Source organism: Bidens hawaiensis, unplaced genomic scaffold, assembly GCF_021521415.1.
Source record: "Bidens hawaiensis isolate Kalapana, Puna unplaced genomic scaffold, B.hawaiensis_p1.1 tig00017875_1, whole genome shotgun sequence".
NCBI lineage: Eukaryota > Viridiplantae > Streptophyta > Magnoliopsida > Asterales > Asteraceae > Bidens > Bidens hawaiensis.
The window spans coordinates 270737-295525 of NW_027492700.1; the positions used below are offsets into that span (position 1 = coordinate 270737).

The window sequence follows — 24789 nt, forward strand, 5'->3', positions numbered from 1 at the left end:
CCAACTAGAAAGGACTTATTTGCTCGTTTATCACTTGTCCATGAGTTGTACGGTTTTTATGTATGTATTTAAAACTGTGGAAACTCACCGGCTATTTATAGCTGACTTTATTTTATACATATGTTACAGGTACGGTGATTAGATGATGAAGTATGAAGACACCTAGATTACCTAAGTTAATTAATAAACGAGACATTTGTTTTTATTATGGTTTGATTTCAAGTTGTATTCTTATTTGAACTTGTGTTACTTGGCTTATTAATGAATTAATGTTATTATGGTCACAAAATAGTGTCACGTGTGTTTGAACAATATGTACGTCACACTCGGGTGTTTTCGCTTAAGCCGGGGTGTTACACACATCAATGTTCCTTTTGGAAAGTGCGTTAAGAAACGAAATCCTCTCCATTTCAACCTTCCAAGCATGAATGTTAATTTTTTTTAGGAACCCAACTATTCCAATTCATGATAAACGAGACAAGAGAGTTTGGACGAATCGAGCAACAACTTCTTCATAGACGTAACCAAAAAAATTCCGAATGAATCATTTAACCATACCCATCGGTCTAGGCTATTACTCACCCTCGCATTCAGTAGCTGCCTATTCAAACATGCTGCCAAATCTAAAGATTCCCCTTGTTAAGTTATACTTCCCAAATGCCACTTTCCCCAAACCACATGGACTAATTGCGTAATCAACTTTAAACGCTAATGTAACAACTCCACAACAATTAAAAAGCAAATCAGAAAAACCCTCGACGTGCCACGAACAAGAACCAATGACATCACGCCACATGTAAAAATCGTCGACGCAACACGCTAAATAACCAATGGCATGACGACCGTGTGTAATTTGAAAAACCCTAACATAGAAGAGGGAGTCGTTAAGTCTTTGTTTGATAGGTAAAGGACTAGTTATATAATTTAGATCTTCATATATTTATTTGGCTCCCGAGAAGGAAGGAAGAGTTTCTCAAAAAGACTATTAACCGGTAAACCAAACCAAATCAAATCAATCGCCACCGTCAAAACCCACCGGACGATCTGACCTACCTACCAACCAACTAACCGCCGGTAAACAGTTTAATTTCACTTTACTCGTACTGCTTTACTTCACCGATGATTCTGTACGGTTTTCAATCAAATTGTGGCGGGAAACATGATTTGCATTTTGTTTCTTTAGATTGAATCTCGCTTCGCGGCTTGTGGTTAGGCTTTTCGACACTTGTTTTGTGTAGTTAGGGTTTGCTTACGTCAGTATTGAAATCATTTCGTTAGTTTGGTTGGAATCAGTTGAGGAATCGGAGTTTTAGGGTTTTGAAATGGCGTTTTGGTAATTTTGTTGTTTTATTTGTTTGTGCAGATGAGGTGTTTGATGAAATGTCAGATTGTTTCGTTGAACTTGAAATTAGTTGAGAAAACAGAGTTTTAGGCTTTACTTACAGCATCATTTGTCGTTTGTTGATTGTGAGATTGGTGTTTTTGGGTTTAGGAATGGTGTGTGGCGTTTTGGTCATTTTTTTAAGCTGTTTGTGCAGGTGAGGTGTTTGATGGAATTTCATTTTTTGAAAATTTTGATAGTTTGGTTTTTGTGAGATTGTTTCGTTGATATTAGTTGAGGAAACGGTGTTTTAAGGTTTAGAAATGGTGTTTTGGTCATTTTTGTAGGATTTTGTTAGATTTGTTGTGGATGGTTATTTGTGTCGATGAGGTGTTTGATGAAATGCTATTGCTTAAAACGTTTGTTAGTTTGTTGATTGTGAGATTGTTTCGTTTGAATTAGTTGAGGAAACATCGTTTTAGGGTTTAGAACTGGTGTGCGGCAGTTTGGTAAGTTTGTAAGCATTTTGGTTGTTTGTGCAGGTGAGGTGTTTGATGAAATGTCGTTGGTTAAAAGTTTTGTCAATTTGGTTTTTGTGAGATTGTTACGTTGAAATTAGTTGAGGAAACAGAGTTTTAGGGTTTAGCAATGGTGTGTGGCATTTTGGTAATTATTGCAGGATTTGGGTTATTTGTGCAGGTGAGGTGTTTGATGAAATGCTATTGCTTAATTGTTTTGTTGGTTTCGTTATTGGGAGATTGTTTCGCTGAAATTAGTTAAGAAAATGATGTTCTAGGGTTTTGAAATAGTGGACATTTTGGTAATTTGTGCAGGTGAGGTGTTGATGAAATTCCATTGCTTAAAAGTTTTTTTGTTTGGTTTTTGTGAGATTGGTTTGTTGAAATTAGTTGAGAAAACGGGTTTTAGGGTTTAGCAATGGTGTGCTCCATTTTTTTGTGCAGGTGAGTTGTTTGATGAAATGCCTTTGCCTTATAAGTTTTGTTATTATGAGATTGTTTCATTAAAATCAGTTGAGAAAACAGCTTTTAGGGTTTAGAAATGGCGTGTGGCAGTTTGTTAATTTTTTAGGCATTTTGGCTAGTTGTTCAGGTGAGGTGTTTGATGAAATGCCATTACTTGATAGTTTGGTTATTGTGAGATTTTTTCGTTGAGATTAGTTGGGTAAATGGCTTTTTAGGGATTAGAAATTGCGTGTGGCGTTTTGGTAATTTTGTTAGGCTTTTTGGTGATTTGTGCAGGTGAGTTGTTTGATGAAATGCTATTGCTTAAAAGTTTTGTTACTTTGGTTACTGTGAGATTGTCTCGTTGAAATTAATTTAGAAGACAGAATTTTAGGGTTTAGAAAAGGTGTGTAACATTTTGGTTATATGTGTAGGTGAGTTGTTTGATAAAGTGCCATTGCTTAATTGTTATGTTAGTTTGGTTATTGCGAGATTGTTTTGTGGAAATTAGTTGAGAAAACAGAGTTTTAGGGTTTAGAAGTGGCGTGTGGCATTTGGTTTTTTTGTTTGATTTTATGTGGATGTTTGTTTGTGCATGTAAGTGGTTAGATGAAGTGCCATTACTTATAAGTTTTGTCAGTTTGGTTATTGCTAGATTGTTTTGTTGAAATTAGTTGTGAAAACAGAGTTTTAGGGTTTAGAAACGGTGTGTGGCATTTTGGTAATATTTTTGTAGGATATTGTTTGATTTGTTTTGGATGTTTGCATGTGCAGGTGAGGTGTTTGATGAAATGCCATTGCTTAAAAGGAAGCCGTTCTCCCTTTCGGAGAGACCTGATGATTTGATGCCTGAGGAGTTGGTGTTTCAAATTCGCTTTACTAAAGAGATTTTTCGTGATTATCGGTATTTTCCTTTTTGGTCATTACTTTTGTTTTAGAAGGATAATGCATGTGCATTTTTAAGCTTAAGCAATTTAGATCTAAAAATATTAAAATTAACAGAGTTTTGCCCTAAAATTATGAACTGGATCAAGGATCTTTGTATAAACATACACCTCTATAATAATCTTTTATGAAATGCATTACAAACTTATATTTACTTTTTATTCTTTTTACATTACACATGGGCAACATTGCAGGTAAAGTACTAACTGTTTGTTAGTAGAGCAGTAAGAAAAATAAAGTTTATGCTTTTTTTTGTCCTAACTCCTACTGTAAAAAATCCACTTGAAAGATGAAGGTTATAATTATATGTTCTATCTTTGATTGAAATGATATGTTTCTGGTTAATAGTGAATACTTGGAACGGATAAATCTGTATCGTGAAAGAGTGTGGACTTGCAAGAGCACTGGAAAAACCAACTTGACTTATGAAGAGGCACTAGTTTCAGAAAAACAGGCGAATGAGAAAGTTCAGCAGTTTCCGAAAGAGCTGATGGAGCCTGTGCTGCGTGATGTTCAATTCAGCAATCATCCTTCCTATCTTATTATGTAGTTTTGTGTAGTTGATGGGGAGTTAGTTTATTCTCAGGTTATACTTGCAGTTACATTACATGCCTTTATGTGTTAGCCAATATTTCTGTTAGGGTATGCATTACCTGCCTTTATCTCGTACGTATAGACTTTATTTTAGTTATTGTTTGCTCTTTGCACTTATCATATGCATCGGTAAATTACAAAAACTACTAGTAGTAATTTATGAGGTTAGAGTTTTGAGTTATTATGCCATTGCTAACATTAAGTTGTGGCTGTTTAGCAAACTCATCTTGTTCTTCTTTAGTCCAGATTAGTGATTATGTGATCTTTGTTCTAAGCTCAGCTTAGACAGATAATTGAAGTGAACTATGATACTATCAAAACCTTTTAAAGTATCTTTTCTTTTGCTTCAATCTCTAACTAGTGTTACAAGACTTTGACTCTGGTTGACACTTGTTAATTTCTACTAAAAGACTAGCATCAGTTTCTTTAGGTGGCTGCTCCTTTGAACTTATGTTTATTTGTAACATTCCTGCACCCAAGTGTTCTTACTAAAATGCTGCTTTAAAGTTTAAAGTTCAATGCAGTCTCTAGTACTTGATTTGAATGTTGTATAGGCATGTCATGCTAGATACTTATTTGTTTTACCTTATTATTTTTTTATTGAAATTTAATATTCCGTGCTGCGTTTTTTTAGCACATAAAGAAGTGCTTGTCTGATGTTATAGTTTGAGTTAAGATGTATTTGGTGTTTTCAGGCATGCTCCCTTTAAGAGATCTTGTGGCTGGTGTTGCCGCAAAGTTAAGGGAGCGTTTGTCAGAGGGCAGTGAGATATATGGAAGGAAAAACAATCGCATATATCCATGCAAGATAATGAAAGTAATTGATGAGGAAGTTGAAAAGACACAGTACCAGGTAGCGTGGCTTGATAAAGATAAGAAAGTAACTGAAAGTGCTGTTGTAAGTGGAGATGATTTGATCAAGAAAAAATTGCCATTTAGTAGAGATGTTTTGAAGTCTTTTATTAGAGAGTCTACATATAGGAGTGCTCCTTGGGTGCTTCATGATAAGTTGGCACATAAATATGGGATCTCAACTATTCTTCCAGAGGAGTTGAGGGACAAGATTGCACCCAAGAGGAAACTTTCTAAGAACGACAAGGTAACATTTTTATTTTGTGAGCTCTGTTTGTATAAAATGATAAAGACTTTAGAGATGTTGGGGCCAAGATGCATGTTCTGATCTTAGTAGAGTATATATATTATATATAATGTTTCCTATACATCAAGTAGTTGAATGTTATAGCTATAAATTTCTTCAAGTCCCGCCAATACCATTAGGCTTTTGCTTCAGTTTATGAATCAAAGCTCTAGCTATAATATCTGATTATGAGTCTCATAGGAGTATTGGAAGTTCGAAAGAGGAAAAAAGGGAAAACATAAAAAGATGAGACAAAAAATGGAGAACGAAGGAAAACTATATAAATTAGAGATAGAAAATGGGCAGGTTGTACCCTTTACACTTCATGGCCAAGGCTTTTGCTTCAGTTTATGAATCAAAGCTCTAGCTATAATATCTGATTATTAGTCTCATAGGAGTATTGGAAGTTCGAAAGAGAAAAAAAGGGAAAGCATGAAAAGATGAGACAAAAATGGAGAACGAAGGAAAACTATATAAATTAGAGATAGAAAATGGGCAGGTTGTACCCTTTACACTTCATGGCCACTTTTTTCTTTTATATTTAAATAGGATAATTATTGAATATGCGCTTGCAAAATCATATTTACTAAAGTTTATTCCATCAAATGGTTACTTTGGGTAACCTTTGTCTTATTTGACTCGTTTCCTTATAGTTTTCCATTATTACATTTGTTTACTCGGTTAGGCATAAAATTTAACCTTATTCTCAAAATGGTTCATAAGTAAATGGGCTGAGTTGCCACTTATAGTAAAAACGAATGGAAATCATTTCTTTGTAATAAACTATTTGTTTCATGAGTTATTCAGGAGGCAAATAATGGAGAACGTAAGCGAAAGAAACTGAACGATGACAAGGAGATTGGTGTACTCTTGTACTACTTAAAAATCTTGCACTCTACTAAATATATTTTTAACAATTTTTGATGTATCTAAACATAACAGAAGATGCTGTGCCCATCAAGTATCCAATTGATGATTTGTTGGTGCGCCCTGCTGCTGATGATCCTGTATTTGCTACCCGTCCTCCACCAACCAGAGACTTTAAAGAACCAATGGAGTGTGTTGGTGATCTTTTGATGACTTGGGATTTTTGTTGTTCATATAGTAAACTATTGAACTTGTCACCATTTTCATTGGATGATTTTGAAAATGCGATTTGCTACAAAGAAAGCAATGTAGTGCTCTTTGTGGAGTCTTATTCTGCTCTTCTTCGTATGCTTATAAAGGATGAGGGTGATTATTTCATAGCTCTACAGAAGAAAAAACGAAAGCTTAAGGTATGGCTCATAGTTTCTTAAATTACACATGCATTTTGTTCGCTCAAATGGACGGGTTGGTATCGGGTCAAGATGGGTAACATTAATGTGGTTCAAATTACCCCCCGACAACACCTTTAGGTGTTTTTTTTTACCATTTTAAATAAATTGTTTTATGAAGTGGTAAACATTTAAAAACCAAATGGGCTATTTTTACCTGTTATTTTTTGGTGAAGTTTTAAAAAATTACTCATTTGGCCTTTTGCTTAATTTGATGGGTCGGTGTCTGGTAAAAACTAAAAACGGGTAATTTCAATGCGGGTCAAAACTTAACTTGACCACAATTGAAGTATTTTACCATTTTATAATAATTTATTTTTTATAATATTTACCCATTTGACCCGCTGAAGACAAAATAATATGCATATTTAGTTAAAATTTAAAAGGGCGAAATCAATCGTACTTGTGAAACTATTCTTTTTATTAACATATCATTTGATGCAGATTTCGTTGGTCACGTGGAGGGAATACGTGTGTGATTTCTTGGAACTGGAGGGCAATGAGGAACTATCTACTCACATAAGTACCATTAGGCGGGGTCATTATGGTCTTTTAGATATTCATGCAAAGCTAGCTATCTTTGCTCAGTTAATTAGTGTAGTCCTAGCAAGCGGCATAATGAGAGAAAATCTGGATGAATATATTGAAGAGCGAAAGGCACTGGCAGCAGAAAAACGAGGTGAAGCGCTGGAACAAGGAAGAATGAGGAGAGAGATAAAAGAAATGGTGAAGGCTGCTTCAAATGGAAATGATGTTCACATTTCTGAGAGCAGGTTAGTGTTGCTCGTTTAGAGGTGGTAATGTTAATCAGTTTACTTATGAATCAGTCGTTTCGGGTCAACATAAAGAAATCAACTAAATTGGAATATGTAGCACATGCTCAAAGTCACCTGAAGGGTATTTAAACTCGGTCAAATTAAAAAATCTAGGGGTGCAAGCGGGCCGAGCTGCTTGCAAGTTGCTCGAGATCGGCTCGTGAGAAAGCTCGATCGAGCCAAGCTTAGACTAGCCCGAGCCTGAGCTCGAGCCTAAAAATAAGTTCATTTAATAAACGAGCTCGAGCCGGCTCACGAGCCGTTCATTAATATAATTAATGTTTATACATATTTAATAATTATTAATCAATCTACTTAATATTATGAAAAATAACTATACAATATGTATTTTGTTATATATAAAATTACAAGTGAAAAAATATACATAAAAATACCTATAGATATATAAAAATTAATTAAGTAATAGTAAACGAGCCGACCTGGGCTTCAAAAACTACTCATGAACGAGCTTTAGAAATAGAGATCGAAATGAGCCGAGCTCGAGCTCTGTGTAAGTTAAACAAGCCGAGCTTGAGCCTAGTCGAGCACGGGCTCGGCTCGGCTCATTTGCACCCGTAAAAAGTCAGACACATTTTTTGGAATATTTTCTCAACTATCTTAACAAAGGTAATATAAACTGAAAAATGATTTCCTAAGAAAGTTACTGACACAAGAAAAGGCACTATAATCTTAACAAAGTTAAAACTCTTTTTTAATTATTAGTAACTGAAAACAGAAACTGAAGTGTTTGAATATGCCCTGAATTCATACTTTGTCTCGGTTGACTTCTGACACACATTCTTGGTCTAGTTCAACAACCTCCAAATTCGATTAAGAAGTAGATTATATTTGAAATAGTATGGTCTTTGTACTCATAGTAGCTCATTAAAAGTTTGAAATTTTTGAACAAAAAGTGTTTTTGAGTTAACCCAAAAGAGCCCAAAAAAAAGAAAGAAAAGAAAAATAACGTTTTGACCCATCCATTTTGCCACCTCTACTTTTTTCTATTTGATGATAAAGTTTTGTTATTTTTATTCTTGTATCTGCAGAAAGAATATCTGCAGCGGGAAATGGAGAAGATATTTGTACGCACCAACCCGTTAGGTAAAGACAGGGATTACAACAGGTACTGGTATTTTCGCAAGGAGGCACGAATATTTGTTGAAAGCTGTGATAACAAACAGTGGGGCTACTATTCATATAGCTCTACATGTACATGTACATTTACAAATCCTTCTCATTTTCTTGACTTGTGATTTTTTTAACCGCAGCTTGATGATTTGTTGGGGTCGCTAAATGAAAAGGGTGAGCGGGAAAAGGCTCTTAAAAAGCAGCTGGAGAAACGTTACAACCAAATATCGTAAGATTCGTCAACTTATTGTTTTTTAACAGGTCTTGTTGATGTGTTTATTAAGAGACTGTTTTTTATTTGCAGAGGTGAGATGCAGAAGAAATCAAAGGAGGCTCAGAGGATCAAAATGGAAGAAGAGGCTGAACTGAGGAGGTCGAGCCGTGTACGTGCACCGCCAAGGGAGAATCCGGCTCGTGCGTTTCTCAAGTATGTCAATAAGCTCAAAGAAGACTGACTTTTTACTAATGAATTTTGTCCTCCAAACTAGTATTTTGGTTTTTTTGTAGGGGGTCAAATCCTGAAAATTAGCTTCATTACAAGACTTTTGAGATTTAATTTTAAGCTAGAAAAATGGGATTTTTTGTTTTTGGTATGTCAAGAGATCTCTTTTTCTGAGGTTATAAATTCTGGAATTATGATCAATTGTCTTCTCAATGACATGTCATTTATAAGTACCTTGTACTCGGTGTGTACCTTTTACTCATCAAACTTCTCATTGTGGCTCGTGTTAGACGAATAAAGTTGCAAAATTTATGACACTTGTTTATGTGATATGATTAGAAAGAGTTAATCGAGTTAGGTTTGAGTCAAACGGTTTGGGTCATAGACGGGCTGACAGGTTCGGTCATGGACAGGCGGACATGTTAATCACTAAAAAAGCCTTTACAGTGTCTAGCCCTTTTATGACATAAACACACAGGTGCGCACAGTGGGCTTTTGGGCTAAGGCCAAACCAAAAACCGAAACTTCGGTTTTTGGATTTTTGAAACCGTTTGGCTTTGGTTTTTTCGGTTTTGGTTTCTCAGTTTTCTTATTGGTTTCAGTTCAGTTTCGGTTTTTGTCGTTTGAACCTAAAGATTTTAGGCCGAAAGAAAAGTTAGGCCGAAAATAATGAGTTTATGTAAATAATTTTGTTAATTATTAAGTGACTATTATATATTTGGCCAAAAATATTTGAGTTATATAATTATTAAATTCTTAAATTACTTATAATAAAAAATAAACAAATAAAAATCTAGAAATTCAGTTCGGTTTGTTTTTTTTTCCGGTTTTTATTACATGCAAACTAAAACTGAACCATAATTTTGTTTTTTACTAAAACATAAAACCAAACCGTCGGTTTTTGATTCGTTTGGTTTTTTTGGTTTGGATATTTTGGTTTCGGATCGGTTTTTTCGGTTTCTTGCACATCTCTCTCACACATAACTAATTGTGTTAAATGGGTTAACAAGTCGACATGACTTGTTTATTAGCCAATACAACGTAGATTTATCATTTATAAATATAAACACAAAGATAGTATAAATGGAATCGTAAGCTATACGAATACCAATATTATTTTGGGTATATCATGACTTTATTTTTGGGTTTTTTACTTTCATTTGCTATAGTGAGTCGTCGGTACCTAAGTATTATGTAGTTAATAGAAGTATCAAATTGTATTATGTAGTGTTAACCTAAGTGTAGGTGGTTACGCCTGTACCATCACGTCGGTTTGAGAGGGGTTTCACAACCCTTGGAAATCTATAAATACCCTGCAAATCGTTTCACTTGTAATGAGAACGATCCTAAATCAATAAACGAATTCTCTCTGTATCTTGTAGATACCAATTGCTATAAGTTGCAAAGGTTTAAAAGAGAAGTTGTATACAAAACATGTGTGGAAGTGCAAGTGCTCTGCATTAAACTATATAAACTTATACCAGGCTAGGGAGTATATGATTGTGCTGATTCTCATATGTTTAATTTCGTTTTCGGCACTTGTAAATGGTCTCTTCGAGTCCTATAGTGGACAATGAGTAGATTAGGAGTAATATTAAAGGGGGTGTGTTGGACTTTTAAAGAAAAAACCAGTGATGTTACGTACGAATGTCGGATCTAAACATAACATTCACGAGAGCAAGCTAAAAACTAGGATACGATCGATAAAAGAATACATTTTTTTATTAAGAATGTTTCCCAACATACATAAAGTTCAGAAGCTAAAAAAGAGGATGCCAAAATGAAAAGCCTTCGATTCTTGTTAAGTCAACTCTTAGGGATACTTGACAATACAAATCCGATAAAACTGAATGCTAAAATAATATAATTGAATTGAACTGAATTGAGGCAGCCAAAAGAAGTTTCAACATTTTGGAAGATCAAGTGGTGGAGGTAAAAGCTTTTGGTTGGGAAGTTTTCCATCCAAAACGAGCCAAGCCATCTTCAAACCCCAACTTGTATGAACTTCCAAATGGCAATGCATGAACCATACACCTGGCAAAAACAAAAAACATGCAGTCAATGACGACTTCGAATACATCTTATGTTGTAAGGCACAACAGTGATATATAGACCATGGAAGAAAACCTGGGTTATCCGCAAGAAATCGTATAGCAACCCACCCGCCAGAAGGGACACCAACCGTGTTTCTTTCAACAGGGTCCACAAGATTGAAGTTCTTAGGGTCGTTGTTAGGATCATAGTTTCCAAACCCTTGACCGACAACAAAGAAATTGAAGCCATGAAGATGAAGAGGGTGGCTTTCGACGCCAAGAATGCTGGTATCTTGCATGACTAACTCGACGCTAGTATTAAACGGAAGAACCATGAGTTTTGTACCGTTACTCACAAAGGTATTGTTCGGAGGAGTCCCGGTGAAGTTAAACCAGTGTAAGGGGCTGATGGGGAAATAAGGAGCGTAAACACCCTTTGACTGATCGGAATAATGCGACTGGAGAAGGGCGACACTCGGCTGTACAAAGGACACGTTGTTAATAGACGCAGCAAACCTAGTTCCGTTTGGACCTTGGCAAGTTTTATTTTTCTCACAAGGACTCGTACCAAGTCCTACAGTGAAAAAGAGATGCTTGTCAATCTTCTGTGGGACATTAGCCGGAAACTGAGCACTTGCCAAGCTTCGAAGTCTATTTGAAAACCGTGTCACGAATGAAGTGTCATTTAATGATGGCAGTGTTGGTTTAAAGAGCGGCAGGTTTTTCATGCAAATGGACGACTCGTATTCAAGAATACCAGCAACTGTTGAATTGTCAAAGGTTCCTTGTCCTGTAACATATGGTCTAGCGGACATAAGAAAGTTGGCACCAGGAAATTCGGGTCTGGTCTTAAGGAGGACATTGGTGGTTTGACCAGGAGCTAGTATAAGTGTTTCAGTGTCGAAAGGTTTTATGTAAATGGCATCAGCTTCAACGACTGTGAGGGTGTGATTTGCTATGCTAAAAAAGAGTTCATCATTGAGTGCTGCATTGATCAGTCGAAGTAGGTATGTCTTCCCGGGCTTCACCTTCAGTTTGAACGTATCTGCCAGCAAACACATTAAATATTAATCTAGCTAAGCTGAAAACGTACACATAAATATATATTAACATATGCATGTACCGAAGTACCTTTAGCAGAACAGTTATACAAAGGACCAGGAAGGCCGTTGAAGGTATAGGCATCAGAAACATTTGGACCTCCACCAGTTTGTGTTGCTTGGGCAATTATGGCTTCTGGATCAGTATTGAACCATTCTCCTGCAGAGTGCAGACATAAAATCTCGATATATCATGCTAAGAAAACTTATAAAGAAACTTAAAAAAACTTTTACCGAAGATGATGGGAACTTGTTTATACGGCTTTGTAAAAGGGTATGGGACATTAAGCTTTGGGAGAATGACGAGAGGGCCGTACACACTCGCTCTTAGCCATGATATATGCGCATGCCAAAACAAAGTTCCTCTTTGTCCAACCACCGTATAGTTGTACACATAACTCTGTCCTGTTTGTATGGGGCATTGCGTTATGTACGCTGGCCCGTCTGCCCATCCACTCTGTAGCTGACGAATACCATGCCTGTGGTCACATAAAGTCCAGCCTCTGATTAGTATTATTATGTTAACTAGCTAGAAATTCAATATATTTATATGTATGCATGCAGCGATCTCGTACCAATGGATTGTAATATTATTGGAGACATGGTTGGTAACTTTGATAAGCAAGCGGTCACCCTCCCTAGCTACGATACGTGGACCTGGAAATTTCCCGTTCACTGTCACCACGCTCCTCGTGTGGCAAAGCCGTGTCACATTTTGCAGCTGGATCTGCATGCAGAAATGCATATAATATCCATATGTTACCTTACAATTATTACATTACATAAATAACTAACACGCTAACTAGATAAATAGTATAAAATGAAACGTACATTAAACTCATAGTTCCTGGTCGTGCCTGCAGCCGAATACACCAAAAGAAGTAAGGTTATCGCAACTATTTGGAATAATATTATTCTCACAAAACCGCCCATATCTCTCTCTCTCTTTCAAGAAGCTGGAAGCTTTTTCTTTTTAGTGCATAAGAAACATGCAATCAAAGTTGGATATATACATATAAGGTCAGGTCAAAGATTTAAAGACATTTTATGATTGACCACCCACTTTTGTTGCAATGCATCTTTTGAGTGCCAAGAAAGCGAGAACTTCCACCTGTTTTCCTTTGTCGTAAGGACATGCTAATTCATTTATATATTATTATTCTTATTATTATTTTTATTATCTTATTATTATATTATTATTATTATTGTAAAATTGACCACCTACTGTTGCGCTTGAGCAAAACATTATTTGCATCAATGACATCTCCAGCGCAACATGCACCGACCGTAACACATACTAAATTAATTACCATAATATCCAACATTGCAACAAATTAAATTAATTACCACATTCGCCAGCATTGAATATGTAATGTATGTAGGCTTTATTGATTTCGTTCGACTTGTATAACTTTTTGAATCGTATCTAAGTTCGCTTTCAGGTTAAAGTATTTTACGTACAACAAAATCAATAATCGGATAAGACATGATGTAATTTTTCAAAAATCTTAAAAGTTCTTTTATGTGAAATTGAAGTATGAAAATCAAACAAGATGATTAATTATATAGGGGTTCAACTATTGCGAAGTTTCCGTTCATGGTAAACAGTTGGTGGCTATAGCTGGGCAAGTTAATTATTAATAAATTAACGAATATCTTTATTACTGGTGTGTCATAATGACATGCAGCCATAGAAAGTTGCGTGCTCCATTTACAGTGGACAAGTGTTGACAGTGGAAGGTACTTCCACTAAACCAATTGAGCGCATAATCAGCCACCGAAAACTAGAACAAAACAATCGCTAGGGAGAGTAGTGAAGCAAACCAAATGGGTGAGATCATAGTCAGATTTATAGCCGTGAGGGTCAACAAGGTCGCAAGGGGCCTGTCAAATGAAGGTATGAACATGTTGCGACAGTTAACCATTTATGAGCAGTACCCTTTTAGCCGTAAGTTAAAGTAAAGCCACATATGAGCAGCAATGCATAAGGACGTGCATGTTTTGATAATGAAAGAATGTGAAGGGGCAAATATTTGAAGACTGTATCTACTTATAACCATGCTGTGTTCTAGGCTGCTACTACATATATATCCTTAGGGATTCCTCAATAATCAAATAATAGCGTACCCGAGAAATGCTGTCACATCTCAGGTTCCAGTTCTTAGGAGTTGGGTCACCACTAAGCTAGAGATTATCAATAAATGAAATCTTTTAATGTGCATGAACAAAACATGGAGAAGAAGCTAGGCCTACCCATTTGGTTTTGAATTACACAAATGGCTAATATTTTTACAAATCCCAAAATGATGCACACAATTACACAAATAATCGAATTAATAAAACAAAACAAGATATTGACATAGAACTAAACTCTTGTTAGCTTATAAAATCTCGTTAGCAAGCCACCTCATAAGCATCCTTAAACATTCTTTAGGTTTGTACTCTGGTGCCGTGTGACCTCCTCCCTTTTAACAATACAAAAGGGTCAACCATCACTATATATCATAAACAAAATAAAATATAAAAATTAATAAATACTAAACTAGAACTTAGGTTCAAAACTTGATACATTTATGTATTTAACAGAAAGACCTTCTAAAAAATCAAGTTTGCAATTTTCTTGTCATGCCCTAAACGAAGATGAGTTTCAAAGTACATATTTCACCTTAACCGTAGCAAATGTCAAGTTGTAGTCGTCTTTAGAATATTTCACGGTATATCTACAAGAAAATATTACTAACTTATGCAGTTTTTATGACAGCAAGTAATGGCTGCAAGAAATGGCAATACGACTAACCCGGCTACTTGTTCCTCAACAAACCACGGTCTCCAATCTTCTACAACTGACAAGTTTAGTGATTCAATCCAGCTGATTGTGCTAAAATATGGAACCACCATGTCATGGTCTCCACTGCAAGATTTATTCAAGAAAAAAACAAAAAATAAATAAACAAAAAAGTTGTGTGAATACTACATGACCAAAATTGGTGACAAAAGGGGGCTGTAATTTTGAAAATGAGCAGAAGCATAGCAAAGAGTATTTACCTATATATAAGAGCTCGTAAATGTTTATCAGCAAGACGTTGATGATAGCCAACACTACTCAGGACGTTGTTTGCGTAAGATATGGGTTTCTTATCAAAATAAAAACGCAAGCTATCGTTGCATCGCACCCACTCGATATCACCATATTCCTAATGGTCATGAGATTATTTGCCATAATGTATATTATCATTAACCAATCAAGACAAAAATAAATGAACAAACCTCACGAATATGAAGAGCTTCTCGCACGTCTCTGTTATTGGCCCAAACATAGGAGTATAAATGGTTGTCATCCTGCAATAGCCAATAAGTATAGTAAAAACATGGTATGTACAGAAAAACCACATATTTTTTCTCCTTAGATTTCCATTTGTATTTAGTCTGAACTCTGAAATATCCTTAAGAGATAGAGTGATACCCGACACCATTGTTTTTGAACTTGAGGTAATGACCATAGTTTTAATGTATTTGAAGTGTCACAATAAGGCTCTAGAATCTGCTCCGTCTTTATTCTTTCAAGGCACTAAGAGTAAACATCAAAATGTAAACAATTCCAACAAGGAAATTATTAGCTAATAACCTAAGTCAATATCTAGCACGGGTACCTTGTCTACCACCTGAAGATCTTGTATGCAGAGACTGTTGTTGGCATATACTTTCAAATACTCTCCATTGCAACTTTCTTTAACTGACTGCAAAAAAACTGTAACTTACTTCCCAGGTATAGCGCCAATTTTATTATCAAAGGCGCTAGTCGCACACAAGGCGCATAGGCCTCTCCTGGGCCTAGGTGAAAAAATAGTGAGGGCCTAAGAAAAAAAAAGCGTACTTAAAATCTTTTTAAATATATTTTGTATTTGAAAAATAATAGTATTCTTCATATAAAATAAACAAAAGCTATTATGTAACATTTAATATCATGTAATTAGTACCAAATGATCAAACTTGAATAACAAAATATTCAGAGTATCAAAATTTTCAAACATGAAAACCAAAAGTTAAAAAAGTAATTAAGAGTAAATGTTCAAATGATCATTGTTCTTGATCTGTCATCAATACCAGTAGAGGTGTCGTCAACTTCAAGAAGCGAGACCCTAGGAACTAAAAAGCACATATATTGGGCCTCGCTTGGAAAATGGGCTTAGGCCCAAGAAGCAAAGGCTTTTAATTACTATGGTTTAAAATTTAAATACTTATAACCATACTTGATGCCCTGCTTGCGGTGCGCGCATCTAATGTATATATGTGTGAGCCCTCGGGTGGGCAAAAGTGAAATTGCACTAATTTTAATGTTATTTACTAATCTCGTGAAAATAACATTAAAAGTGGCAGAAGGTTAATCAGACATCATATGGTGGCGTTGATAGCCGAAAGACAAGGGTACATGCACCAATCGGTCAGTGTGTCGATGGTTGAGTGTTATGTGCCTTGTGTCCAAGGCTTGTTGCAAAACTACTATTGTGCCGGGGGTCTCACCGGAAGCAGCCTCTCTATTCCTACGGGGTAGAGGTAAGACTGTCTACATCTTACCCTACTCAGACCCTACCATAGTTTTGCTATTGGTGGGATATACTGAGTACGATGATGATGATGATGATGATGATGATGATGACTTATAACCATACTTGATAAATTACCTTGTAGATTGCATCTGACAAAAGTGCCATACCATGAGCAAATCCGATTCTTGAATTATAGTCTCCATGTATGTCTGTCAAAGGATTACCAAGCAAGTAGCCCTAAGTTGGAGAAAAAAATAACCAAGTGATTTGCTCATATTAGCGCGCAGTGTAAAAAGGAACTAAAAGAATTATATTGATCAAATACATGGGTTGATTTGTTTACTTTGATGTTGATGTGTAACTCTTTTCTGACTTCATTGCCTACAAAAGACAGAAGCAAATTAACTATAATCAAACTTCTGTTTCTTTAAGGTTGGGACTTAAAATAACTATGAATACCATTATAGATTTCTTGAACAATCATGGGAAGCACTATGCCCATGTAGGAATCAGCACCAAGATACAATGGATTGTTGAGAAATTTAGGATGATCCGCAAGCCACTATTGAGATAGACAGGCACAAGAAGCAAACATTTTCTTTAAACATAGAGCATATTGTGTTTTCTTGTTACCTGAGAAAATGAGAAAATAATTCTGATCATATTTCATCAAGATAATGACTTCTAAAATACCTTCATCACAAAGCTATAAGCATGAGTTGTTGATAATGTATCGTTTGTATTGTAAGCTTCAGCAGTTTTTGCATAGGCGAATCCAGTCCCAGCAGGTTGATCGACAAATATTATGTTGGCCACCTAAAATGTAGTCATTGCCATTTCAAAATTTATAAGTAGACAAACGTACTCAGTAAAATTCCACTCGTAGAGAGCTATTAGTTCAATAAAGATCCTTAGAAAATAAAAGAAGAGGGTAAAGACTCAACACCTTGGTCCAACTATAAGGGTTTATCTCAAGTATCGGCTTCTCCATAGTGGAATTTGCATAGTTAAAGGTAATGGGGCCTGCCAAAAATCGATGAATTCGCTAAGGAAAACTTAAAACACATATGAATCAATGTCATTCGAAAGAACAGTTACCTATCTGATACAAAAGGCCAGAAAGACCAGAACAACCAGGGCCTCCATTGAACCAAAACATAAGAGGGTCATCTTTTGGGTTCCCTTGAGACTCCAAGAAGTAGTAAAACAACTGCACATCATCAAATTCTCCTACTCCAATGTAGCTTAATTTGTTCAACCCCCCAACAATTACAGTTACAGTTAGTATGTTTACATTTTAATTCTCTATTATGGTTGTAAACCAATTCAAGGTCGATATGTAACAATTAACGAAGAACACACCCCACTTTTGGTCTAGTGGTAGGATGCCTTAGTTTTTCTAATGGAGACCCAAGTTCGATCCCCACTTGTGTCACTTTGGGTGGATATTGGAAATGAAGGATTTTTGTTCGTTCGGATTCCGAGCCCACACGGGTTTTCGCCCCACCGTGTGTTACGCCAGAGAATTTTGCTCTTGTGGCGGCACAACGACTATCAAGTGGCAGCCGGCGGTATGGTTTCCCGGTGGAACGCCCAAGCCAAACTATGAAGCTAGCGTGGGCCCGGTTAAGACAACATACCTTGGCCAAAGTGGGGCATTGGGGCTTTTCAAATTTGGAGAGAGTGCGGTAGCCTAAATACAAGAAAGTCACCGTTCTAAAAAACACAACTTTAATAATCATTAACCCTAACTTTATGTATTTATAATGTTGAAACAACCTAGTCAACAAGTTAACTAAATCTTAAAAGCCCTCAAAACTAGCCAAGATTTTTTGAGCTCCAGCCAAGCCTCAAATAAAGCTTGTTTAGTTATCGACTCGAGCTCAAACCTTGTATGGTAAGCTCGTTTAGGCTCGTGGTCCTTATTGAGCCTTGTGTATTTTTTAGTTTGACCTCCTTTGGAATTCTTTGTACTAATTTCATACTACACAGCCGAGCTTGAGTTGGCTCGTTTAAGGTGCTACACAAGCTAGAGCTAGAGCCGAGCTTAAGCTCGTTTGAGATTTTTCTAAAAATAAAATTAAATAAAAATGTATATTAATTAATAACAAGCCGAACCCAAGTGGAGCCCCAGCTTCAACAAACAACTAACGAGCCTAGCTCGAGCTTTAGAAAAAGCGCCCAAAACGAGCCGAGCTCAGGCTCTTGTAAATCAAAAGAGCTTGAGCTCGGTTCGTCTCATTTACGGTATAATAAACTCCATGCAAGTTACAACTTAATAAGATTAGTCAGGCCCACTGGGTAATTAAACAACACTAATAAACAATGGAAATAAATACTTACCCAGTTTCAAGTGTGAAAGGAAGATCGCCAGTGAAACCTGGCAATGTGTTAACCAGCAACTGTGATTCTGTGGCCGCCAACAAGGAAACCATCACAAGAAACACAGCAAACAACATTGAACTCATGTGCAGATAATTGAGGGTCAAATCAATCAGATAAATATTTAGTGAACATAGATATAACACGTACAAATTTTCTTTTAGATAATGATGGAACCGACTGTTATGGTTCTATTTGAGATGAACCGGATCTCCCAATTATAATTAACAGAGAAGAAAAACTTTTTTTTGGATAATTTCTTATTAAAAATAATAAACAAGCCGAGCCGAGGCCGATTTTGAAAAACTACCCACGAGCCAAGCTCGGCTCGTTTAAACACCTAATGGCTCGTTCAAACCCAGTGCTCTTACGTAATCTCAAAATTAGGGCTGGTTACTGTTTTTTTTTTAGGTTTTTTAATATTTTTTTATTTTATTTTAGAGTTAGGTGTGGCTTGTTGAAAATGAAATATTGCTATAAAGTTGATGTAATAGTATAACAACTCTATTTATGGCATTTATGAAAAACTTTGATTGACATTTGAAAATCGTTGTCTGATGCGTTGTTATTCTCTCTTTTGTTAAATGAACTCATGATTGTTCCGTGTTGATCAGATAGAGTTGATTGCTTCTCTGACTGTTATATGGTCATCAAAACCTGAAACGTTTCGTACTTGTTTGTTCTAAGGTCTAAATAAGTCGCACGTCTGTGTTGAACTTTAGGAGTTCTGGTTTACCGGAAGGTTGACCATGGCGACTTTGTCAAAGGCGGACTCGAGGCGTATGTATTCGTGGTGGTGGAACAGCCACATTAGCCCCAAGAATTCAAAATGGCTTCATGAAAATCTTTCAGGTATAGCTTTCTTTCTATTGGTCATCTTGAAAGTCGATATCTACTTTAGGAGTAATGGTATTACTGGTTTTTTACATGATAATGCAAAATCAAGTGATTTTAGTGAATGGTAGCTGCCTAGGTTACAATTACATCACAATTTCATTTTTCTGTTGGAAGTTGGAACTCTAGAATTAAATAGAAACTCATTATAATCAATCAATCAATCAATCATGCCCAGTAAAATCTCACCGACAGCAAAGCTATAAGTAGGGTCTGGGGAGGGTGGGATGTAGGCACACCGTACCTCTATCCAAAGCATAAACTCATTATAATCACTTGACTTAAAAAAGGCGGCCTAAATTATATATGTTATAATGATTATAATGATACGTTATAATCATTATAACATCTCAGTGTGTGATTTACCATTTCTTATTTTAGAATTGGATCTTACTGAATTTTGAGAATATATCAGTTCGTATCTAGGGTAAAATGGTAAGATTACGCAAGATCACTGGGATTGAACGAGCCATTAGGTGTTTAAACGAGCCGAGCTTGGCTCGTGGGTAGTTTTTCAAAATCGGGCTCGGCTCGGCTTGTTTATCTGTAATTGGTAGACTTTATTAAATTTTCTGGCGACCCTTGTTCTCTGACAAATCAAAACGTTAAAAGGTAATTGATATATGCATTATAATGGCGTTGAATCAACAAACAGTAACCCTAAACTAATTTGAACGAACATGGGATGAATTACTCAATTGCAAATCTAGGGTTCTTCTTGAAGAAGAACCTGAAATATATATATATATATATATATATATATATATATATATATATATATATATTGAACCTATAACGAATGTATCACACAGACCAACTGGCTAAACACATGGGTTAACACATGAAAGACCCGGGTTTTGAACCCGGGTCATGCGAAATTCTTTTTTTGAACAGCTGGGAAATATTATTATTATATATTATATATATAGATAAATATTGAATGTTGGTGTCACAACGTCTTTTTAGAAATCCTCTGGTTTATTATTTATGTTTTTGGTTTCATTCTTTGAACATATCTGTTGGTTATAGCAAGTTGGGAATCACCCAACTTCTTTGGTTTCAACAGATCTGCCCGGGTTTGAATCCATCCCCCAGCCCTCTCTCTGTTTGTTGTTTTAATTTTGAGGGTGGTGGGCTATCTTTGAATTTATATTCTTTTTTGAAAAGTTTTTTTTTCTTTTATTTTGTTTTATGTATAATAATTTTAGAAATATATTAAGTTTATATTTAGTTTATTCTTTTTTGGAAAGTTTTTCTTTTCTTTTATTTTTCTTTTTCTTTTTTTGGTTTTATGTATAATAAGTTTAGGAAATTAAGTTTATATTTAGTTTCAGTATCGTATCGTATCGTAAAAAACCTAGCCAATAATAAAATTATTTTCTATGTTTATTCTGGTACGATAACGAACCTAATCGATACTGACCGAATGTGTGTCAACTTACCGTTGCAATGTTCATGTTTTGTCAGTTTTTTTTGTTTTAAATTTGTTAATTTTTAAAATTATCTTTCGAGTTTAGTCCTAGTATAGATAAGTGTGCATACTGCAATAGAGAATGACACATGATGCAAGAATGCAGGAAGAAACAAGGAGTATGTTTCATATGTGGAGAAACGGGCCACTTCAAAACAAATTTCCCAAAAAGAAAAGTTAACCAAGACTGACACTAATGTCAGAAGAAATCATAAGTATCTGACAACGAATAACATAGTTAATTTCTGGACATTAGTTGTAAATCGTTCTAAAAACGATAAGTTTTGTAAACTGAGAAAGGGTATTTAATTCCCTCTGTTCTAAATAAGATATTAGCATACAAATCTTGTCAATACACAAAAATGCTCAATCGAAATTGAAACTGACATTCAAAACCGATAACATGCTGATTTGATTTATCATCTGACAGATTCATCCAGTTAGATGAACTATCTCTATTAGGCCAAGGCGTGCCATATTAAACATCATATGTAAATATAATATAAAATTACTATAAAACTCTATTAAGGTTAAGTGAAACCTAAGAGTCTGCTGAACCGAATCAGACTTAAAGTCTGCTGATCAGACCAAGAGTCTGCTGAATTAAATTAAACATAAAAGTTTGTTGATCAGACTAAGAGTCTGCTGAAATAAAATTAAGCTTAAAAATCTGCTGATCAGACAACGAGTCTGCTGCCACGAATCTGCTAAACTGAAACAGACTTAAAGTCTAATGATTAACCAAGAAAAACCATCTAGATATTTATGCAAGCCTATTAGGTTAATAGTATACTAAGGGAATAAGATTCTGAATATCACTGATGTTACGAGATATCAAAATATGCAAAGATAGCATATCATTGAAAAGAAATCTCTGGGAAATGCTGTTAATAGGAATGATCAATAAAGATTGATCAAAAAGTCAAAGGAACTCGAGAATGTTTAAGAGACATGATTGTATAGTATATCAGATATGATTGCTTAAAAGTACAAAGGTATTGTTATGACGTAAGGAAAACAAATAATAAAAATCAAGAGATGGAATTGATTCGACAGATCTAATCCAAGAAGCAATAAAGCTAATATTGGTAACTGTTTAGAATACAAAAGGTAAGGTAAATAATTAAACATAACTGGCCATTGTGTTTAGCAATTTACAATTACTTATGATATTCTGAGCTATTGACCGATTACATCAATCGAGATGTAAAGTTAGCAACAGGTCTGAAATTTTCATCGTTCTAAACATTAGATCGATAGAATCTAATCGAGATGTAAAACACGAGAATCAGATTAGATAGAATCTAATCATAAATTTGTAAGTAAGAGCATCCAACCTTAAGACAAGCGAATCTCGAGAACGAGATTCATTCCAAGGTGGGGAGGATGTAACATCTAGGAAAAGCCCATATTTATTTTGGGTGAAAATTTCCAACTTTGAAAGTTGAAGGATTAAAAATAATCTCAAAGATAAGTAAGGGGAAAAATAAGATAAGAAAAACAAAGCATTCTTATCTTAAGAAAATAAGAAAATCCATCCCACATAGAAAGATGGAAAAAAGGTAAGCATTTCACATGGGTATAAATAAGGAAAAGATACTTTCATCCCACATAGAAACAAACAAAGAAATGAAGCTCTTTATAAGGAAGCAAGTTTCCATAAAAATGTTTTAATATGGCTAACCACTCTCCATAGTCCTAGCAGAGGGTGCGAAGCACCCGACGCGCACGGACACGGACACGGACACGGACTCGGACTCGGACGATGGGCGTAATGTGGCGTTTTGATGGCGCACTTTGCACTTCGCACCGCCGCGAGCCGCATAAGGGCCGTTTTAGTATTTTTGGAAAATGGAAGTATGATCAAGAAGTGGCAAGTTATCAAAGACGAGGGACTAAAAATAAAAATCTGAAATTTGGAACCCATCGCGCTACGCGATGGCTTAAGACAATGGACCATCACACTACGCGATGGATCCCAAACTCGGCTATAAAAAGGAGGGTTCACGGCATTCACCACTCACACCTCCAACACATTTTTCACACACACTAAACCTCGGTTTGCGTGCCGACCTCGTGGAACGTGCCAAGCTCCGAAGCTCTGACGGTTTATGGTGTAGTACCCGATATAGAGTTGAGGTGCCACTCAATCAGTCATAGGCATTTAACTCCAAATACCCATACGAGGTAGGGGTTCTGATTAAATTATTATTTTATTTTTATAATAATAGCTTAGACCACAGTCGGGGGTATAGCCCGAACCTTGATTACTGATAAGCATAATATAACTTTTCATAAGCAAGGGTTATAGATAAAGTAATGTTTCTTCTTGAAGAAATCAGAAACTTGGGCTTTTCGTATTTGGGCTTGAGAAATCAGAAACTTGGGCCAAAGTGGGCCCATATGACTTACGATCGGCCAGCACCCCACCCCCATTTCTTTTTTCTTTCACATATAAACTAGTTTTTAGATATTTTCACACATATTTCCACATACAACTTCTGGAATTCTTCTTCTCCAGCCAAAACCAGCAAGAAAACTAGGTAAAAACCTTATGATTAATCGATTTTTGATTCGTTTAAACTCGTTTAACAACATATAAACATGTTTTGATTGTTAAAAATCATAGTTAACCATGTAAAACTCTCAAAAATCATTCAAAAACATACTTTGATGTTAAACCTAGTTTCAAATCAGAATCATGATCTTTTTTGGCCATAAACACGGATTAAAGGGTTGAAACGGCGTTTTTACGGTTCGAAAGTTCGTTTTTGTGCACTAGCCGAAACCCTAAGTTAAAGGGCTTTTCTATTGATGAAACTTAAGTTAAAGAGTAATTTGCAAAGATCCTATTCCAAATAAAAAGGACATGCATTCATGAAGAGCGTCAATTGTGGAGAGGAGTCAATTAGAATTAACAGAGAAGAAGAGAATTCAAGACAACTTTTTTTTGGATAATTTCTTATTAATCAAAACAAGGGTATTTAAAGACATTGAAAGGAAAATTTAAACATGGAAAAGCCAAATTACGTTTAAACTAAAATAGGAAATAAACCCCTTTCATGGAGAACCACCAATATTTTAAGAAATCCCATTGACTCCTCTCCACAATTGACGCTCTTCATGAATGCATGTCCTTTTTATTTGGAATAGGATCTTTGCAAATTACTCTTTCCATTTCCAGTGATTAGTTGAGATAACGAGCGGGCCTTTGGATAACACGCTTGGGTCGAACCTCTACTGTTGGGCCAGTGTCACTCACATGGGTCGTAACACCGACACTACCAATTCAGTTCTGTTTTCTATGGATGGAAATAGAAGTAGGATAAATGCGGGAAAAAGACAAAACAAATAAGAAAAGAAAAAAAACATACCCGACAAATATTGATCATGTGTTAATTTTAATACTAAAATAATTAATTTTGATCTTTTTCAAATATGATTTTTCTAATATTAAAATAATTAATTACTCTTATGATCCTTTTGAAATACGATCATACCAAAAGAAAAAGAAAGTCCTCATCCATCCTAATTGCCCCTCACCTTTTTTCTTAACCTACAAATAATCCAACAAATTTAATCACCCCCCAAATCATTCAAGAACATGTCTTCTTCACTTGAAAATCGATACGACAATCGCAACCCTCTGTTCTAGCCTCATGGTTCTTCAATTTTCTAGCTATTTGATCCAACTTACA

At 35.6% G+C, this 24789-nt stretch overlaps 4 protein-coding genes across 4 annotated transcripts; 2 read left to right on the forward strand and 2 right to left on the reverse strand.

Moving 5' to 3' along the window:
* Positions 1–999: 999 nt before the first annotated feature.
* LOC143554918 (uncharacterized) lies at positions 1000–3778 on the forward strand. Its single transcript, XM_077044583.1, has 3 exons — positions 1000–1074; positions 3058–3187; positions 3577–3778. The coding sequence occupies exons 2-3, from the start codon at positions 3075–3077 to the stop codon at positions 3776–3778; spliced, it is 315 nt and encodes a 104-aa protein (XP_076900698.1). The 5' UTR covers positions 1000–1074; positions 3058–3074.
* Positions 3779–4498: 720 nt separating this feature from the next.
* On the forward strand, positions 4499–8804 carry LOC143554919 (uncharacterized). Its single transcript, XM_077044584.1, is given in 6 exon segments — positions 4499–4921; positions 5768–5822; positions 5903–6237; positions 6721–7062; positions 8141–8451; positions 8527–8804. Coding segments are annotated over 6 exon segments (1617 nt in total). The 3' UTR covers positions 8678–8804.
* Positions 8805–10534: 1730 nt separating this feature from the next.
* Positions 10535–12730, reverse strand: LOC143554914 (laccase-17-like). Its single transcript, XM_077044578.1, has 6 exons — positions 12629–12730; positions 12373–12524; positions 12032–12276; positions 11829–11957; positions 10792–11742; positions 10535–10698 (listed from the first exon to the last, which is right to left on the reverse strand). The coding sequence occupies exons 1-6, from the start codon at positions 12728–12730 to the stop codon at positions 10568–10570; spliced, it is 1710 nt and encodes a 569-aa protein (XP_076900693.1). The 3' UTR covers positions 10535–10567.
* Positions 12731–14178: 1448 nt separating this feature from the next.
* Positions 14179–18812, reverse strand: LOC143554920 (serine carboxypeptidase-like 13). The gene is made up of 14 exons (XM_077044585.1): positions 18688–18812; positions 17443–17588; positions 17291–17367; positions 17038–17160; positions 16804–16906; positions 16688–16725; positions 16480–16581; positions 15448–15534; positions 15261–15365; positions 15065–15136; positions 14843–14991; positions 14595–14708; positions 14463–14517; positions 14179–14262 (listed from the first exon to the last, which is right to left on the reverse strand). The coding sequence occupies exons 1-14, from the start codon at positions 18810–18812 to the stop codon at positions 14179–14181; spliced, it is 1380 nt and encodes a 459-aa protein (XP_076900700.1).
* Positions 18813–24789: the final 5977 nt, after the last annotated feature.

Coding starts and splice junctions, on each gene's coding strand:
- LOC143554918 (XM_077044583.1), top strand. CDS start 3,075: ATGCCATTGCTTAAAAGGAAGCCGTTCTCCCTTTCGGAGAGACCTGAT. Junction 3,188..3,576: donor GAGATTTTTCGTGATTATCG/GTATTTTCCTTT, acceptor TCTGGTTAATAG/TGAATACTTGGAACGGATAA.
- LOC143554914 (XM_077044578.1), bottom strand. CDS start 12,730: ATGGGCGGTTTTGTGAGAATAATATTATTCCAAATAGTTGCGATAACC. Junction 12,525..12,628: donor CCAGGAACTATGAGTTTAAT/GTACGTTTCATT, acceptor TTCTGCATGCAG/ATCCAGCTGCAAAATGTGAC. Junction 11,743..11,828: donor GTATAACTGTTCTGCTAAAG/GTACTTCGGTAC, acceptor GTTTGCTGGCAG/ATACGTTCAAACTGAAGGTG.
- LOC143554920 (XM_077044585.1), bottom strand. CDS start 18,812: ATGAGTTCAATGTTGTTTGCTGTGTTTCTTGTGATGGTTTCCTTGTTG. Junction 16,907..17,037: donor CTTATAGCTTTGTGATGAAG/GTATTTTAGAAG, acceptor CTATCTCAATAG/TGGCTTGCGGATCATCCTAA. Junction 15,137..15,260: donor TTCAAAAACAATGGTGTCGG/GTATCACTCTAT, acceptor TGGCTATTGCAG/GATGACAACCATTTATACTC.